Raw genomic sequence first — 18,139 nt, 5'->3', positions numbered from 1 at the left:
AAGTGGCGAGTGCAAAGCAGTTGAGTTTAGAGGTGTTTTTCTGATGTTTTGCAGTCTTCTAATCTGTGTTGAGAGGCTTTTTTCAATAATTTTATGATGGCAGCTTTCAACTGGTCCATGTTCTGTGGTGCTGTATTGTGCAGTCTGGATTAGTGTGTAGAGAGAGAACAAAAGTGCTCTGAGAGATTGCACTAATTTCCTTGGAGCCCTTCTCAGAGCTGGGGTGGCAGAAGCTGGCACCTGGTTTTCCAAGACCATCTCCTCTCCAAAGATAAATGGGTCCAGTTCTTAGTTTCTAAATGTTCAGGGTGGTGTGATTGTAGATAAAAGGATGCTGGCCCTAATTACATATGTATAAAATGACATGTTCACACTCTAGGTTGCAGAACACCTTTAGATGCTGCATGGACATATGATGGGAAATAAAAATTCATGTGAAGTTTGACTTCATGTCTCTATTAAGCTTATCTTCTAAACTTCAGGTTAGCAATCAGTAAGGCAGTGTTGGTGGTATTACCTGCATCTGTTTGAAAACTACTCTTATGCATTTCCTTTAACTACAAAACTGAACTTAAAAATAAGATAACTGGTGGTCACTCACAAATTTCTCAATTTCTTTTAAGCTGGTGAAAGAAAAATAAGTCTGTTCAGACAAACTAACCATATGGAAATATCAGCTTGTCTGGCATTAGTATTCCTGAATTATATATATATTTTTTTAAATGCTTACTCAGGAAAGGAGCTGGATAACTGTACAACTTCTGTTGTGCTTGTCTTCAGAAATTGACTTTAAATGCCTTTTTGAAGCTTGGCTCTGAAAACAGTGCTTGGAGCATTTCTTACTCAAAATGCTTTGTGAACTGGTCAACACTGTCTTGAGGTCTTGTTTATTGAGAGGAGCCGTCATGGATGGGGGTGTGACAGAGTGCACTGAATGATCAAAGCGGAGTAAGCCACGAAGTTAAATACTGTCATTCCCTCTTTCCTTAACCCTTTCTATATAACTTCCACATTATAGCTCAAAGTTAAATTTTGTTTGCTTTCTCCTATTTGATTCATAACATCGGTGTATTTGATCTGTAGGGTAGGATGCAGGATTAATATGAGCATAAGATATTAGATATTGCTTTTTTTTTTCTGATAGCATATTTTTTCCTCTACCAACACTTCGTACTTGAATGGCCACTTGGCAGCAAGACCTTATTCCTGATACCTGTGTATAGAAGAAAATACGTGCATAAGTAAGGCACAGCCCAGACACTGTGTTATTACAGCAGTTGGGGCCTTGCTCTAGTGTAGGTAGGTCATTCTTTAGAAGGTGAATTTGAAATCTTAAGTTTTCTAGCCTTCTAACACAGTGTTGATTGAAATTAAGGGTAGCGATTGTGTTCAAGTGTAATTGAGGTTTTATTAAAAATACTAAAACATAACTGTTAACTTGGTTTATTGCATGGCTGTGGCTGATGTTGAGGACTGAATTGCTGTAACTAAGGTTAAGCTTTAGTGTAGACATAGTTCAGGTTACAGCATCTTACAATATTGATGTCATCCTGAAAAAGGAAGTCTTAGAGTATTAAACAAAGATACTTAGGGCTGCCCGTTTTAAGCTCGTGCAATTCAGGAAGCCGTGTGACTTACCCACATAATTTGTTACAGAGTTGGTATGCCAGGCAGAAAGTATTGGTATGTCATTTGAGGTAGGTCAACATGTAAAAATATAAATATGCAAGATACTTAGCCAATAGGAAAATGCTGCATAATTCAAAGGAGCTTGCCTCTCGAGTCAGGAGGAAAAATTGTTGAATTTTGGGGACTGAATTGCATGCAAACTGGAGCACTGGATAAAGGCTTGGGGGATGTGGATTCTGGCATTGGCTCTGCTGCTTTTTCCCAGGTAACCTTAAGTTTTTAATTTGCTGTCATTTTTCAGTCTATAAATGGAGATGAATTTTTGTAAGGCGTGTGATAATGCCACTTCTTCACCTCACTGGTATAAGCTGTATTATTTGGTTAGGGAGTGTAAGTTTAAGGCATTGTTCCCATTGGAGTATCAGTGATGTGGAAAGCAAATTTGGGGGTGATGAGTTGTTGGAATTTTTGGAAGTTCTTTATCTTCAAGTTACTGTTGCTTCTCATTAGGATTACCTTAATGGTAAGAAGCAGGAAGAGTCAGAATCAAAAATAAGTATTAAAACTTGCTTGATTTTTATCTGCCATTAGTTGTTTGTTAGGTTAACAACTAATACTGGAGCTGTGGAATTTTAAGCAAATGAAAAATAGCTACTTGTGGTTACTTTAGTGACTTACCTGCTCAGTGGATCCCAGTACAAAGCTCTAACTAGGAAGAATAATATCTGTATCTGACACTTCATGCTACCATTAAGAAGACATGTTGGTCACTCAAGAAAAATGTTGACTGTGCTTTGTCAATATTGAGCCCTAAATTATCTCATAAGTAGTACTTATTTTTCCTCCAATAAAGGAATCTGGGCTTTTGTCAGCTCAAGTCAATGCTAAATTATTCTCTGGCTTACTGTGGTGATTAGTGTCTTTATATCAGGCCAGCTCTTCAGTGTGGCAGAGATTCCTCTCCTCATTATATTCTTTTGTAGAAGTCAGCCAATTTAGTTTTCTTGGTACTGTAACAAAACACCTGAGTGTTCTTTTTACTAGTGTGAATGTTTTATGACAACCAGAGCAATTTTACAGGAAAAACTTCCCAATTGTGTAGCTCAGGCTGTTAGTCTAGGAAGAATTTATAGGGTAAACAACAGTTCTTTTACTGCGGCAGCTTTGAACACAAATAGCCAGTTAACGGGCTCCTTACTGATTTAATCCTGCTTGTAATCTACACCTGCTAATTTAATAAAAGTAATTTCCCATGTCTTGTTTACTACTTGTTTCTGTTCACTTACTCTGGCTTGGTTGCAGTGCTGATTGGTGGAAAACTTCTAAAATTTACTGTACACAATGCTGTAGTCTCATCATGAACAGCTTTCGTTGGCTTCTGTCATGCTGCATTGTTTAAAGCAGACCGGCAGGATACAAGAGAACAATTGAGAGCTGGAATAAGTTCACATCTCGCTGCATATGCTTCAAAATTGGCAGAAGAACAATGAGATTGGGGAAATCCCCTTGGACAACTGCTGCACAGTAATCTGACTTCAGCATTTGTTCAGAAAAGATCCCCCAAATTGTGGCTTTTTTTTTTCTGAAACATACAAGCAAGTTTCAATAGGTTAAGAATGGAAAGCTTTCATTTGGAGCATTTGCCTGTAAAGGTCAGGTCAGGTAAACTGACCATTTCCTTGGATGTTTTGGTTATCTTTTCTTGGGTACTGGATAGAGAGAAGCCTGATGCAAAAGAAGCAAACTGAGTTTTGCTTAATTGCAGAATTTCAAAGTTACCGTTAATTGGTGAGTTACATCCCAGAACTGGTCTTCACTTCCTCTTAGTTTTGTGGGAGGCTTCAAGTCAAGTTCCTCTGTTGATATTTCAAATAATTTTAACTCATGCTGTAGTTCTGAAATTTTGAACACAAAGAAAGACTGATATCAACCGATGTGGAATCTTGCAGCTTTGTGGCAGGGAAAGTTGTTTGAAACGGTGTTTGAGACTGGCGTGTTTGGTTGAAAAAGTCTTTTCTCTTTAGTAGGTAACTCAAATGTTAGTTTCATGGACTCCAAATACGTTTTCCAAGACTGCCTTCTGAACCTTGCTGTGTTTGTGTAAGCCTACAGCAGCGCAGCCTCGGATTACCAAAGCTTATTGATAGTTCTTTACTGTCTTTCTGTAATAAATCTCCCCTTCTGTTATAGCGGGGGGAATTTGAATATAAACTTAACGTCTATATGGGGGAAAGAATTCAGGTGTCTCCATTGCAATGAATTCCACAAAGCTAGTATGAACATACCTTTTTTAGTTCCTTTGTATTTAAATTTTGAGTGTCTGATGTTCTGCATATTTCCCGTGTACCTGTCTTGCAGACTGATGCCTTGTCTAAGCACAGTTAGTAACCAAAAATCTATGTTTTGCTGTCCCCTGTATGCCTCAATTAGATGCATATAGTAGGAGGACAGAAGGCCTACTAAAGTGATTGTGCCTGTTGCAAGCTGCATTGGTGGTAGCCATTTTAAAAATGCTGTAATAGTGTGTTGAACAATAGGAAGACATTTTTACTGGAGTCCAGTGTCAGCGTGTTTGTTAATCACGTGGGAACCCTTCAGTGTTTTGGCCTATAACCACAGACATTCCAAGAAGGATTTAAGCAGCTCTCCTTGCAGTGAGAAGCCACGTAACCGTTTACTTGAATGCTAATGTTCCTCAAGCCTTTGAAACTCTCATTTTTATGGCTGCAATAGGACAGGGAGCGAGCAGGGCAACTGCCACATCAGCAGAGGGCAAATGGTGGTAGATCAGGGTTGACTCCTGTTAGGTGGAGTGAGGAAAGGAAACTGTTGAATGTCCTGGGAAAGTGCTTTAACTGTTAAGCAATTACATGTGAGGCAAGAGCGCTCGTGGGCATCGTCTTCAGATGCGTGTTCTGGGTGTGGATCGTGAGCAAGATGCCGAAGACTTCAGGACTTGTCTGTGATCTTAACACGTCACTTCTGTCTAGCTCTAGGCAGCGATGCTCAGATTTTTATTCTTGTTCTAAGGGTGTCCCCTGCATACTCAGAATGTTCTGTCAATAGTATCTAATACGGGGTCCTGTATTCTGTTCTGGGCCTGAGGAAAGCAGAGGCCTGTAGTTAGGCAGCTTGACTATTAAGTTGCTTTCTTGATTTTTTGCCTTTGCTAAGCACATAAGGCAATATAATCTCTCAGCAAACACACCAAGTTAACTTTAAAAATAAAATACTGCTTTCTTGTATCTGAACAATGAAACTCTTCAAGCCTTTATATGGCTTCCTTGCTAGTTGTGAATTTTCTTTAACATTTCTCAAAATATGGACTTAATTTTTATATTTACTTATTTAGCAAAATGATACAACAGTCACAGCACAAGTACCATTCAGTTCTCTTTGCCAGTACGTTGCTTGGGGAAGCTTCCTCTATGGTTCAAACCTTAACTTTGTTTGAAACATGTTATAGGAAACAGTTGTGGTTTAGCCCCAGCCAGTAAGTAAGCACCCCGCAGCTGCTCGCTCACTGCCCCCCACCCAGGACAGAATCACTGCATGCCTTAATTATATAATACTTGATGTTTCTTTGAATTTTCATATCCCTCGTCTTTTAGAGATAGTCTCTTGTTTGGGACATGGATCGGGTTCAGTGTATTCTCTGTTTCACCAATTTTCTGCTAGGTATACGTGGCTTGGGCTGCAACAGGGGTCATTCTGGCTTTAGTGGCTTCCCTGCATTGAGGACTTTACATTATATATCCTGTGTTCATTCGTCTTCCTGGGTTTCTCGAGATGGGTGTGCAATTCATAGGGGAAAGCTGTCCAGAGACAGCTTCAGTTTGAAATGAGATATTAAAAGATCCTGTAACTGTTGTTCTAAGAGTAATCTTTTTGCCAAGTTCGCATATTTTTCAAGGAACGTGGACAAGATAAATGTCTTGCAAAGCTAATCCCTCCCCCTCACTACCCCAAATACCCACTAGTTTGAGAAGGTTAATCAAAATGTCACATCTTTTTTCAGCTGTCCATCAGTTGCAAAACAGCCCACTCATGCAGTAGCATCAGCCGCTCACCCACTTGGAGGATGACGGACTACTTGAGAAAAATTATTTGACTTACCCCTTGGTAGCTGTACCTCTTAGCTTGTGGGAAAAGCTTTTACCGTACCTACTATGACTAATAGTGGTTAGAGAACTTGAGATAAAGGTCATTTTTTAATGTCTGTCTGGTGCTAGTCCTGAAATGTGTATGCTGAGCTCTGTTTATGTCTTTTGAAAGTACGATTGCTATCAGCTGTTAACAAACCAATTTGTTGTGGATAGATCAGCCAGTATTGTGATGGATATGTCTTCCTATAAAGGTACTTTGTCCTTTGATACTTCTGATTCTGTTTAGGTCTGTTAAGGATGATGCAGAGCGTTAATCTGTGAAATTGCATTTGGTGTCATCTTAACCCACTGCATGATATTGCTTACTAATACAAAACAGAAAAAAGAAAAAGTAACCATGTGTGGTGTGAAGTGAAATTGAGATGAATCTGTTGGGTTCTTCATTCCTTATGTAACTTGTAAGTAAAAGAAAGGTATTTAACAGCTTGATATTGTTGCTGGTCTGGAAGACTGTGCTGGTCATCTGTCTATTTAGTTGGAGCATTTTAGTGGTAATTTAAATATTAGGAAGGAATGGCTTGATCAACTGTTTTCATAGGCATGGTATAATGAGAGTGGAGGACAGATGGTGATTTCTCAGCTAGACTGAGTTGCTGAACATAATTGCTTCATAGCTGCCTGCTACATGATGTGGTGCAACATCTCACTAGCTACACAGAGCTCTGATTCTTTTCCTAAATGGCGTTTTTGGAGCAAGTGTTCCTGGTTATGCTTCCTTTACTCTGATAATTGTGTTTTGATCCTTTATTTCTTTCAGGAGGTGGTGGTCTTGTGTTCTCTGGAAAGCTTTTGTCAGAAAGTCTGAAGACATTTTCCGGTGTGGTATTCTCAGATGAAATACAGATAACTTCTCTTCAATATTAATTTGCTCAGATGTGTAATGAACATGGTACTTTCAGCTGTGGGAGTTTCAAACTTGGAAACTTCTATCCCAGTTGCAGTGCTGCATTTATATTTCTAAAGATACTGTGAGAAACTGCAAAACAACACAGCAATCAGAAAACCTTTATTGGATAGAGTAGTGTAACAAATGAAAGCAGTGTAGGAATTCCAAGTTATTTCAAGAATGCCATCTTAAAGTACAAACATCCACATCCTCAGAGCTTGTGGGTCCACATGATCATCTTTTTTTCTTTGTTGTTGTTGGTTTGGGTTTTTTTTTCAAACCCCCCCCCCCCCCCGGTTAGTCTCTGGGGAGCTGGCATTGTGAATGCTGTTGTACGCTTGTCATCCTCACTAGATGCAGGGTATCTAAAAGTCACTGGTTTTGATGGCTTTTTTTGAACATATGATTGGGGGGGAGTAAATCTGTGTTGCGGTTCATCTTATCTCCATTAAGACTGCTTCAGAGTTTGTGAGACACAAATTGCAGCTGCTGAAAGCTGTGATGTTATGTTGAGAGTAGGGAACTGTAGGGCTAGTTTCCCAGTAAAGCTGTTAGCTCATGATTTCCATAGGCTGCTTTTGCATGCTCCCTGTGTTCAGTCTCTGAGAGTAAGACTTGTGGCCAGCTCCCTGCTGACTCTTGAGTGAGGCTGAGCTGTATTGCATGCCTTTTATTTCTCAGTCCTGAACGCCATCTCTGCGCTGCTTGACCTTGCCATTTAGAAGCTTACAAGTTTGCAGGCTGCTCTCCACCTGACTTTGAACAGAGAGTAAAGACTCCTTGATAGGATCTGCATCTGAACAGACCATATGGACAACAAGAAAAGCAATAAATATTTTACTTCTGCTTGGTTTCCATGGCATCCTGGAAAAATTGCTCTTGAACTTTGAGGTGCTATCCTTCCAGCATCTCCTAGCATCGAAAGAAAAATAAAGGTAACGCTGTTGTTGGCTGTACTATTTTCTCTGACAGCATGGGGCAGTGTGTCAGGATTTGGGAGAAGGGGGGAGGATAAAGTGCTTTGAAGAGGCCCGCCTTAAATCTGTATTTTTGCCTTTGTAGGCAGTTTGTTGCACATGTGACCAGGAAGAAGTGTGCCTTTAGAAAAGGCAACAGAAGCATATACTGTTCATCAAGATGACTTGTTGGCCTGGCACTCTGCAAAACTGGAAGAAACTAGCTGCTGGCCCTGAAATGAGCAATGGGCGGCTCGGATGTTAGGCTATAACAGAGTATCTTTTGTACCTCACATTCCACTTTTGCGTCCCCTGTGGACATCCTTAAAGTTTAAGCTGAAGTAAATGGGAGTTGTTCAATGACTTTTTTTCTTTTCCCACAGTGTTAGAGAGGTTAATTGTATCCTGTGCCTCCTGCTTTTCTGGCTATTTTGATGTGTTAATTTTTTAGCATGCATCCATTTATAAGGAAGGTTACTTAAGTCATTTTCCTCAGTTCAGATGCTGCATTTTGTATTTGATGTAGTGATTTTGAATGTACTGTGTAAAAGTCTATGTAAACTTTATTCGTAAAAGGGTTTTGATTCTGAGAAGTTGTGTAATGGTTGCTGGTTTATATTCCACTAAATATGCACATACATAAAGATTTCTTCCTTGGATGTAGTATGTCCTGAATGCTTATGTGGGGAGGAGGGAGGTAGGGAGAGAAGGTACAGTTACTGTTCTGAGCAAGTAATCTTTGTGTTGCATAGGCTTGAAGAAAAAAGGTCTGCTTTTGGATTCTGGAGGATAGGGAAGACCAAGCTTCTTTTTGTTACGTATATAATACCAATTCCTTAAATAAAAGTAAATCTAAGGGGTTGGAGACGCTTGGGGAAGCACTTACAATTGTGGGAGCTGAGTGCCTCAGCTGCCAGTTTTACTATTGTTTTGTTGAGATTTGTGCTGAGAGAGAAACCTGTCCTTTCAGTTCTGTAGGAGCTTTATTTTCTGGAGTCCAGGGCTGTTTTTAGACATTACTTAATATCCTTTTCCTAGACTTAACAGGCTTTGTTTCTCCTTTGAAGAATGGGAGAATCCATTAGCAAACTAACTGCCCACCTGTACCCATAACACGTAAATATCCATTTAATATCAATTTACTCTGGTTGCTAATACTACCCTTTAACAGAACTTTCCTAAGGGTCTGCTTTTCTACCCCAGTGTCTATCACAGAATGGTCTTCATGGAAGAATCTTGTCCAGCTCCACTTAAGGATGAGTGCCACTGCAGATCTGTGTAAATAATTTTTAAGAATTCACACTTGTGCTTTGTATTCAGCATCAGTTAAGATACTAGCTCATCCCTCTAGCAGCTGCTTGGAAGAAAAATCATTATTTCATACTGAATTACCGAATCTTTACATTTTCTGTTGCAAGAAAATGAGATCAGGACCTTTGTGTTACTTGACATCATTCACAAGCAGGAATGAACTGCTGTAGCTTTGAGTCATGCCATTTGATGAATGTGTATGCCTGGTTATGTACATTTTAGTGAGTAGATGACATTTTGTCACTGTAATATGGGATGATGGAGATGCAAGTAAAAAGATTGGTCAGTTCTGCAGGGTTGCAAAATGATGTAAGATTCAAAGAGAAGTAGGGTTGATATCTCATGAGACTTAACATTTGCATTGTTATTGCAGATCTCTAATGTTTTCTAAGTGAGCATAGTGCAAATAACCTTTTCCCTGCTAGCCCCAGCATGGGGAAAAGAAACCATGAGCAACATGCATCCAGTAGTTGAGACACTTAGAGGCTAGCCAAGCTACATTTTACAGTAAGCTTTTGTTCAGACAACTGGCTATACAGCTAGCTGAGGTGCTGTTTGCAAAGACAGGTAATATAATTAGCATTGCTGCTGGCTGGTACATAGACATTTTAGGCCGTAATAGGGAGACTTGCTAATTGCAAGTATATAGAAGGGACTGTCAAGTCAGAATATAAAAGCATCTACACATATTTTCATTTGAAATCCAGAGTTAAGGAATCCGTGATCAGGCAGATTTGGTAGGAACTGTCATCTGTGCTGAATAAAATACTGTATGTAAGCCAGTGAACTTTTTTAATTGCTGACTTCATTTCATCTATATTACACCTAAGCCTTTCAAATCAGTCTTTCCTATTACTGTTGTCTTTGAGACCCTCTCTGAGTGAGTTCCAAAGGTTTGGTATATCTCCCTCCCAGCTGTTCTTGATCCCCAGTTGCATCAGGAAGAAGATAACTGGTATGAGAGGAAGGATTCTGTTCTTTCATCCATCAGTTAATTGATCCTTTTCTCAAAGTTACTATCAGTGGAGTGTAATGGACAGTGTCTTCACAGGAATGCAACTTCAATCTAGCTATACCAGTGATGAACCAGAGCCTAAGTGAATATAGCAGTGTTCCTGCCTTGGTTTCCTGCTGAGTATGTTGCTATGTGGAGTCTTGGCTCTAAGATCTTACACAGCAAGATTTTACCAAAAAAAACCCCCCAACCTCCCAAAAAAACTAGTATGCAAGGTACAGATCTTCAATCTGCAGACTTTAACCTGTTTTCTCAGACAAATTTTACAGAAGCAGTCATGAGCAATGTTAAAGCAATGGCATTTGCCCGTTTGTTATGAGAAAATGGGATTCCATAAATCTAGTGGCCATTTCTTACTTCTCTAACTACATTTTGGATAGCTTGCTGTAGCTCTTGAAGCAAATTCTGCACCTCTTTTCTGCCCCCTTGACAAAATATCAGTGAAGGTAGTGAGTCCCAGAAATGTTAGGCTGGCATAAAGATGTTTGTGTGTCTGTGCTAAGTTACTTCTCTAGCTCAAGTGAAAACCTCATCATCTTTTCTATTGTTTTTGTATTTTTCTTCTTTAGTCTTTGAGTGAAGACATGAGTAAAAACAAATGTCAGGCTCACATCTGTAGGGAAGACTTTGCATGAGAATTCTAGAATTTGAAAAGTAACTTTCATTTTCCTCTCCCACTTCAAAATGGGTAAATGGGGTAGTATCACAGTTTACTGAAATTATTTTTCATTTCACTGACAGCTCCAGGACTAAAAATGCCTCAGAAGACATAGAGGTAGACAAATTAGATTCAGTGGAAGAAAGGCCTGTGATTATAAGATGCAGGAGAAAGACAAACAGAGAAGGTTGCCTTGAACATGGACTTGCAAACTTAGTGGCTGTAGATTCTGAAGGTTATGAAAGATTCAGGAAAAATGTTAGGGGTTCAGTGTAATACTTTGCAAATAAGCAAGTTAAATGTCCAAGACCATTCCATAATGATTCCTGTATAATATGGGCTTTGACTAGTATGATGCTATTTGCATTTCAGGTTTTGTTTGTTGTCTTTCTAGTGCTACCACTTCAGGTAAAGAGGAGGCTGTCAGCTGAACTTTGTGCCTTTTAGTTCCTTTAGAGCTGTTCCACTTTGCAAGACTTTGAAGAAGAAAGTGGAATTGCAGTTATGTATGAATTGTGACAATATTTAACAACTTCTGTATAGTTTCTGGTACTTCATACATAAATATCTTTGAAGTGGTTCTGCCTGCTTTCATCTGATGTACTTGTTGCAAGCACTTCATTTAGTACAAAAGGGACCTAGAGCATGCAGCATTGCCAATACTGTAAATAGCGTTATGGTAGGATAGTTGCTTTGTTCATTCTGTCTCAGTAAAAACTGGTAATAAATTCATAGTGGCAACAACCTGTAATTTACAGATACCAGCCTAAGCATGTGTGTGTGACAGTTTTGGTGCGCATAGGGTACTGTTTAAAACTGCTGTCTTTGGGTTCTTTCAACTATAGCCTCAAATAAAACAGCATCTCTATAAAACTGAGTATTGACGAGACCTACCACCTTTATCCCTGGTTATATCTTCTATTTTGCAAATGCACTTGGGGAAAGTACTTGGGGAATGTCTTGGAGTGTGTGCAGCGCAGTGCCCTGCATAGGCACCAGCTTGTTTCATGCTGTTGTCGTGACTGTTTGGACACTACTTGCACATACTTGCTTGGACCTGCAAATCGGTACATCGGGCTTTTAACTGTGCTGAGAAACTGAACTTAATTAAGCAGCCTAGGTTGAGTACCAACCTGAGGTGGCTTTATTAGTTGGCATCTGGATGTCAGTGAGGGGATTGTGGATTGTTCTGTGTAGCTGCATCTCTAGCTACCTAAGTTTCTAATTCAGAATTACTGCCACTGCAAGCCAGGATGCAAATGGCTTTCTGTATTCACTAAGATGAGGTTGTACTGTCATAGGCTAATATTAATATGCTGGTTGGCAATGGTCATCTTATCCTGTTCAGCTTTATGCTGTTCCTTTTTTCACCTAGATGGGTCAGTGTCCTTTACCACCTAATCATATTGCAAATACAAGAATCTATTTTTGGGCAGTGTGTTCTAGTTGAGATGATGTCCATCTGTATTTTTGGACTCTTGAATGTGACTATAGCGTGTTACTTTAGACCGTTTCATCCCATGTAGTTCATACCTGGTTATTACAGATTTTGATAAGGACTTTGGTTCTTCCAGTAGGGATATAATACATTAAAGCAAGCAATCATATTGCTTACTTATGAGTGTGGCACAAACCATGTTTGTCCATGTCCATTCTTCATGGGCAGATCAGTAATTCATCTGTATTTGAACTGGGACTTGATAGACTAATTCTGTATTAGACTTACAGATACTATTATTCCACTAAGGTAGTTCGCACTGTTGGTGCTGATGGGGAACATCATCTGTGATATGTAGACTAGGCAATACAAATACTTTTGGTCATCTTTGATACTTAGGTTTTTCCTGTGTCCACATTTTTCTTGTGTGTGTCAGTATTTTCTGTGTTACTAAAGAAAGGCAGTTTTGGCACTTTGTCTCAAAATTGTGAAGCATTGCTACAGCTCTTTGCTGTTTAGGTGATTTCTTGCCCAGAGTAGGGTTTTTTTGGAACTCAGATTTTCCTGTTAAAGGAAATGATGAAATGGAAGAAGTGAAGGCATACTGTGTGCTGTTGGATGCTGATAGCCACATTAAAGATTCTTCTTGCCAGAATTCTACAATATCATCTGAGATGCTGCTCCTTATAAGCAGATGAAAAGTCAGGTTGAAACGCCAACTCTTGCAACCCTTTCCGCTTAGAGAAAGCCTCTGACGGAAGTAGCTTCGATTCCACCCAGTAATAATTTGTCTGACCCTTCATTCACCACATCAATCCTCTGGTCAGTCCCAAGATAGGAATTGTGGGACTGAGTTGTCCCAGGTTTAGTGTGTAGCAGCTTAACCAGATGTCTGCTAGACTTTGACTTTTTGGATCTCAAAGAGTAGTTGTTATTCCTTGCAAGTATCCTTTGAGCATTTCTCCTTTCTCTGGGAAATAGTTTTCTTTTGTTAGAACTTCAAAACACCTGGGAAACTGAGCCAATTTGATGCTTTATATCCCTGAAGTCCTTTATAATAAATTCACTTATTTTGTGGGGTCTGCAAAAGCAGCAATCTAGTATTCAAGCAAGCTTGCTCTGGGGGTGCTAGAGGCCACAGAACATGGTGCTTTGCTAATCTAAGCTAGTGTTGAAAAGATAAAAATATTAGCTTTTGTATAGTTGACCTCGTTTCTGTCAACAGACAAATTGTTTTGAGAACAGCAGTGAAACTGCTCCTTGGAATGAAAGTGTCTGCTCTGTTGAGAGGAAGTATATTAGCTTTAAGCTTGTATTTTGGAGTATATTTAAGTGTTGTCTACACGGGAAAGATTTAAGTACAGCTTGGATGCAGGAGCCAAATTATATTTTGGAAACGATGGCTTACTAGTGCTGCAGTGTACAGTGATTTCAAAACCAAAACCCCCTGTTTGGTAAAAAATGAAGCCCAAAGTGTGCTTCTAGACTTAAGTTTGAGGGCGGTCTGCTTACTAAAGGTGTAATGGTGATATGTCTTGGCTGCCTCCCTCCTAATAAATTAAATGTGCCTGGGAATGTTCCCAGGCACTGTGGCCAACTGGCTCAGGACTGCCTTGTCCATACTCTTAAACTCTTAGCTACCAGGGCAGGGTGGCTGCATCTGAACTGCCCGCTGCGAGTGGTCCCAATGGCATGTGGCTCATAAACCTGGGAATTGTGTGGGAGAACAGTAATTGGCACAGCCCAGTGCTGGGGAATGTCCTAGCTGCTTTCTAGCGTACATGATAATGTTCCAGGACCTGGGAATGTTTCCAGACAAGACTTAACTTATGAGTACAGATGTTAGTCCTTGATTCTTCTAAATTCTTTATGAACTAAGGCACAGAAGGACTCTTCACATCACGAGCATGTGAGAAAGGTGGGTTTAGGGGAGAATGCCTCCTGTTTATTTTGGGGCAGTAATTCTGTACTACTAAAAAGTGTGTACCGCCTGTCTCTCTTTCAGATGGTTTTAATGGTTGTTTAAACACCTTTCAGAATGCAGTCACCTTCTTTCTAGCTACCACCTTTCTGGGATGAGTAGGCGTGTCTGCCCTCCATCAGGCTATTGCTTGCGTATGAATGAACATACTGTGGCCTTTCTTGGAAGTGCTGTGTATGAAGTACGCTTTTTTTATGGTTGTGAGGAAATTCATTCTGATACGGCGTGCATGTGTGTGAATATTAAGAGCCCTAGTTTACTGTCTGGGTGACTTGGCAGGGAGGTCAGTCTTGCATCTTTTAGGCAGTGGATCTTTTATGTGAGCAGGAGAGTGGTGACACCACTTTATTTCCTCAGGTATTTCTTCCAGTGAACAGCAAAAGCTGTGTTGAGCTGACTTATTGATCATACAGGATGATTTCCTGCAGGCTCTTCAGTGTTTGATTCTGGATTATTGGAGTTGGAGTATAGTCCTAGTGTACATGAGCCAGTAAAACATTGATATTAATCCCAGCTCTAAGCAGACATAGATCCTGGAAGACAGCATATCATGTAAGCTGCTGAATATTGGAGCAGTTTTGCTCTAACCAGTCCCTTTTTCTGTACCTCCTGGCCTGCCCTTCCTCTATGGTGTCCTGAGTTTCATTGCAAGCTATGGCTCCGTCACACAGTCACTTCAGAGTGCTCTTTGTCTTTCTGTAGGTTATGGAATATGCTGTCAGCTTTGATAGTTTGAATATTTATAGAGAGAAGAGGTTAGCAATATAAAATACTGTTCCTATTCATCATGCTTTGTAAAGGGCTATGAAATTTTACTTTTGTATGTTCTGTCTTTAAAAGTCTTGTGAAGCAAATGCTTACACCAGTGATGCACCCCACAATTTTGGGAACATGTAATCTGTATGACAGCGTCAGCTTTGGAGCACTGCTTTGTATAAAGGATCCATTGCTCAAAGGTAGTAAGCCGTCAGAGCTGACTGTGTCAATTAATATGCAGCAGGCTTTGTGTCTGCTGATTGTTCTTCTAATTTGATGTGCGTGATGATCTGTCTTACCAGCAGTAGTGGTGTGTATTTAAGGACACAGTACAGTGCAGGGATGCTCCCTGGTGTCCCACAAGCAGCCTGTGTGTCTTCAGGGCAACTATTTCAGTCCTTACACAGCTTCTGGAAGCCCACTGTCCTGGAGATGTCTTAGGAATATGAAAAAGAGAGGTTGCAGGCTCTACTGATGCAGTGATGGTCAGCATCCCTCTTTGGCCCACTCTTTCTGGAGGGCCGTGATGCTGCCTGTGTCTGAGATGGATGTAACTTGTTCAGGACAATTGGCTCTTTTGAAGAGCTGGATGTATGTCAGAGAATGGGCCTTCGCGTGTGGCTCTCTGCTGCTCTCTACTAGACAAAAAGTCATCTAGTACAAGATTCTACTTGTGTCCATAATCAGTAAAATGCCGAAGGCCGTATTTTATTTAACATTTTTATTTGTGATAAATATAGGCAGCTGCCCAAAGTTACACTCTTGCTCCTCCTTTGTAGTGCTTGTATAGTTCCACAGTGAACAGAAGAACTGATCTGGCTGAAAAGTAACTCTCAAAACATAAATTTTCAGCCACGTATGTTCTGTGGTCAGATAGCCAGTTTATTGATTTGGGTTGCCACTCAACTGCATGGACATTTCAGCCTCCCTGGGATGACATTAGAAATGAGGTGTGTGGGACAGGCAAGAAAGGGACAAGAACCATTCATTCCCTTCATAGGTAGCCCACACTTATGTTTTATTAAAGTCACCGTGGAATTGAGGTAGCTGTCAGCCCTCAGAGTGGTTTTAAGTACAGTGCTGTGCTCTCTGCTCTTTAGTTTCATAACACTGATAAATTTTCCCTGTGTAGGGAGAAGAAATAAAAATACCTACCTCACTTCCTTTTCCTTAAGCACTTAATCCAAACTTGTGACTGTATCAGCTAAGCTTGGTAGTTTAAATTTAAATTGCAATACCTATATTTAAAACCAGGAGTTTGGTAAACTTGGGTTCTTTTTCTTCTGTTGTAACTTTTCAGAGGCTATTAATTTTAAAGGTAATGTAGCAGCCAGTCAAACTTCAGGCTTTGTAATTAGGAAGTAGAGATGCAAGTTGCTTGTGAACCAAATTCTTTTCATTTCTGAGGTGCAAAGTCTAGTTGTGTGTTACTTATATAAAACAAACTGTCAGTTTTCAGTGGTCACAGAGCAAGTCTATGATAGAGCTGAGATTGATTTATGCTTCTGAAAGTCTGCTGCCAGTTTACAAGCCCATGCTGTTTTCTTGCTTTGCTTAAATCTGCCACTGCTTTTAGTTTGTGCCTGTGACTGAAGGCTCCTTTTTCTTTACTGTTGTGATCTTGTCATTGAACCAGTTTGGTAAAGAATTAGTTGTCTCTCCTTTCCTCCTGCTTGATTTAGCAATTAAAGTTTTGTTATTCTATAGTTAAGTCTTAAAATACTATACTGTAAAGCTGTGTTAAACATTCTGTGTTTTGTATACAGTGGAAAAGAATATTTAGTTGTTTAATCAAGGAGAGTACAGAAAACAGTGAGAAGTATCAGCTACAATGTGCTTCTCATCAGAATCTGAAATTTCCTGTTTTGGGAAAAGCAGCAAATTCGTATGTGCATGGAGAATGAGATTAATGCTGAAGTTGATGGTACCTGAAAGTTAGATTGTGATGTTAAGTTTCAGATACACATGGCCTTTGAAGTCTTAGGCAAGCTTATGTTTAAAAACAAACAAAAACAAAAAACCCAACCCAGAAACTACCCTTTAAAATTGAATTTTGTTAAGAGCTAGGCTGAGGAAGTTTTGCCTGTTTTAAGGAACATTACAACTGTATTGACTACTTAAAACCAGAGAACTTGTTCACCTTTTAAAAACATTATCATTTACCGTGAATCACGTGTTCCATTTTGATAGCCTCCTTCATATAGAAAATATAGCATGAGATGTCAGTTTAAATGCAAGTCTAGCAATGCTCTATCTTCTATGTGAAAGGAAGTATTCTGTACATTTTTCCATGTTTGACATCATGGTGTTTTGAATAACCATGTTCCATATTCATATCAATTTTTTGTTTTTGTTTTCAATTTATGCACAGCACTTGCTCTGAAATTTGGGGACTGAGTACACCAAACACGATAGATCAGTGGGATACAACAGGCCTTTACAGCTTCTCTGAACAAACCAGGTGAATATTCTGCCCTCTCTCGCATCATAGAAATCTTGTGGGAGGGATTGGCTTTGGAGGGTCTGTAATGGGATGCTTTAGCTGTAAAATAGACTAAGAATGCTTCCTAGGCCTCTCATGGTACAGCATTTTAAACTACTTGCTTGCCAGTGGAGAAATCCGAGTGTTCTCAGCTGATGTTTTGACCAATGAAACTCTAATTCTGGAATATTCCTTTTTCACGCCAGTGCTATTGAAAGAATGGGAAGACTAGTTAAATGCAAGCCCTACTGTGATTTGGTATTTATATTAACAAAGTTGGGAAACTTAATTCTTTAGACCTAATCTTACAAAGTGTTTAAACTGCTTTGTATGCCACAAGCTTTCAGTTAAATCTTGCTAATTGGCTCAGATACGAGCTACGAAATAATTGTTTGTAAATTCTTCAGTAGTTAATGGTGGGCAAATTCTAAACAGGGTCTTTATTTTTTCATGTCACATTACTTGATTTGTGTATTGAGGTTTGTCTCCCATCCCATAACAATCATAAACATCTGCATTTGTGTAAGCATATGCAGTCTGTCTTAAAACTAGCAAAACATTTTCAGCTGGTAGCAAGGCAGATGAAGTCAAGAAGATAAACTGTACAGCCCTTACAAGATGTGCATTCATGCTTTTTGCATTACAGTTATACTGCCATGTGGATCACTTGGGCAGCTGACTGCTTATAGGCTTATTTGCAGTCCTGTGGGAATTCTTATGCTTAAAGCCATAAAGCATCCATGCCACAGCAAAGCCTTGAGGTTTAGCAGTGGAAGGGACTATTAAGTGTGTGATTTTATTTATTTTTTTTTAACAACTGTCTTCTGCATTTAAAAAAAGTATACGAAGCAGTCATCCTAA

The 18,139-nt window shown here is 39.6% G+C and overlaps 1 protein-coding gene across 3 annotated transcripts in view; it reads left to right on the top strand.

The window, feature by feature from the left end:
• SMAD2 (SMAD family member 2) overlaps positions 1-18,139 on the top strand; it is a 52,814-nt gene that overhangs the window by 19,990 nt on the left and 14,685 nt on the right. For 2 of the 3 annotated variants that reach the window (XM_010582994.1, XM_010582995.1), the window contains one exon: positions 17,168-17,257. In XM_010582994.1, the coding sequence (XP_010581296.1) occupies positions 17,168-17,257 (90 nt within the window). Of the gene's footprint in view, positions 1-1,823; positions 1,895-17,167; positions 17,258-18,139 lie in introns of those variants that run through there. The other variant, XM_010582996.1, reaches the window with a different exon arrangement.

Source organism: Haliaeetus leucocephalus, unplaced genomic scaffold (assembly GCF_000737465.1).
Source record: "Haliaeetus leucocephalus isolate CR32 unplaced genomic scaffold, Haliaeetus_leucocephalus-4.0 Scaffold866, whole genome shotgun sequence".
Classification (NCBI taxonomy): domain Eukaryota; kingdom Metazoa; phylum Chordata; class Aves; order Accipitriformes; family Accipitridae; genus Haliaeetus; species Haliaeetus leucocephalus.
Note: the sequence above shows the minus strand (reverse complement) of the source record. Positions and strands in the feature narration are given on the sequence as shown.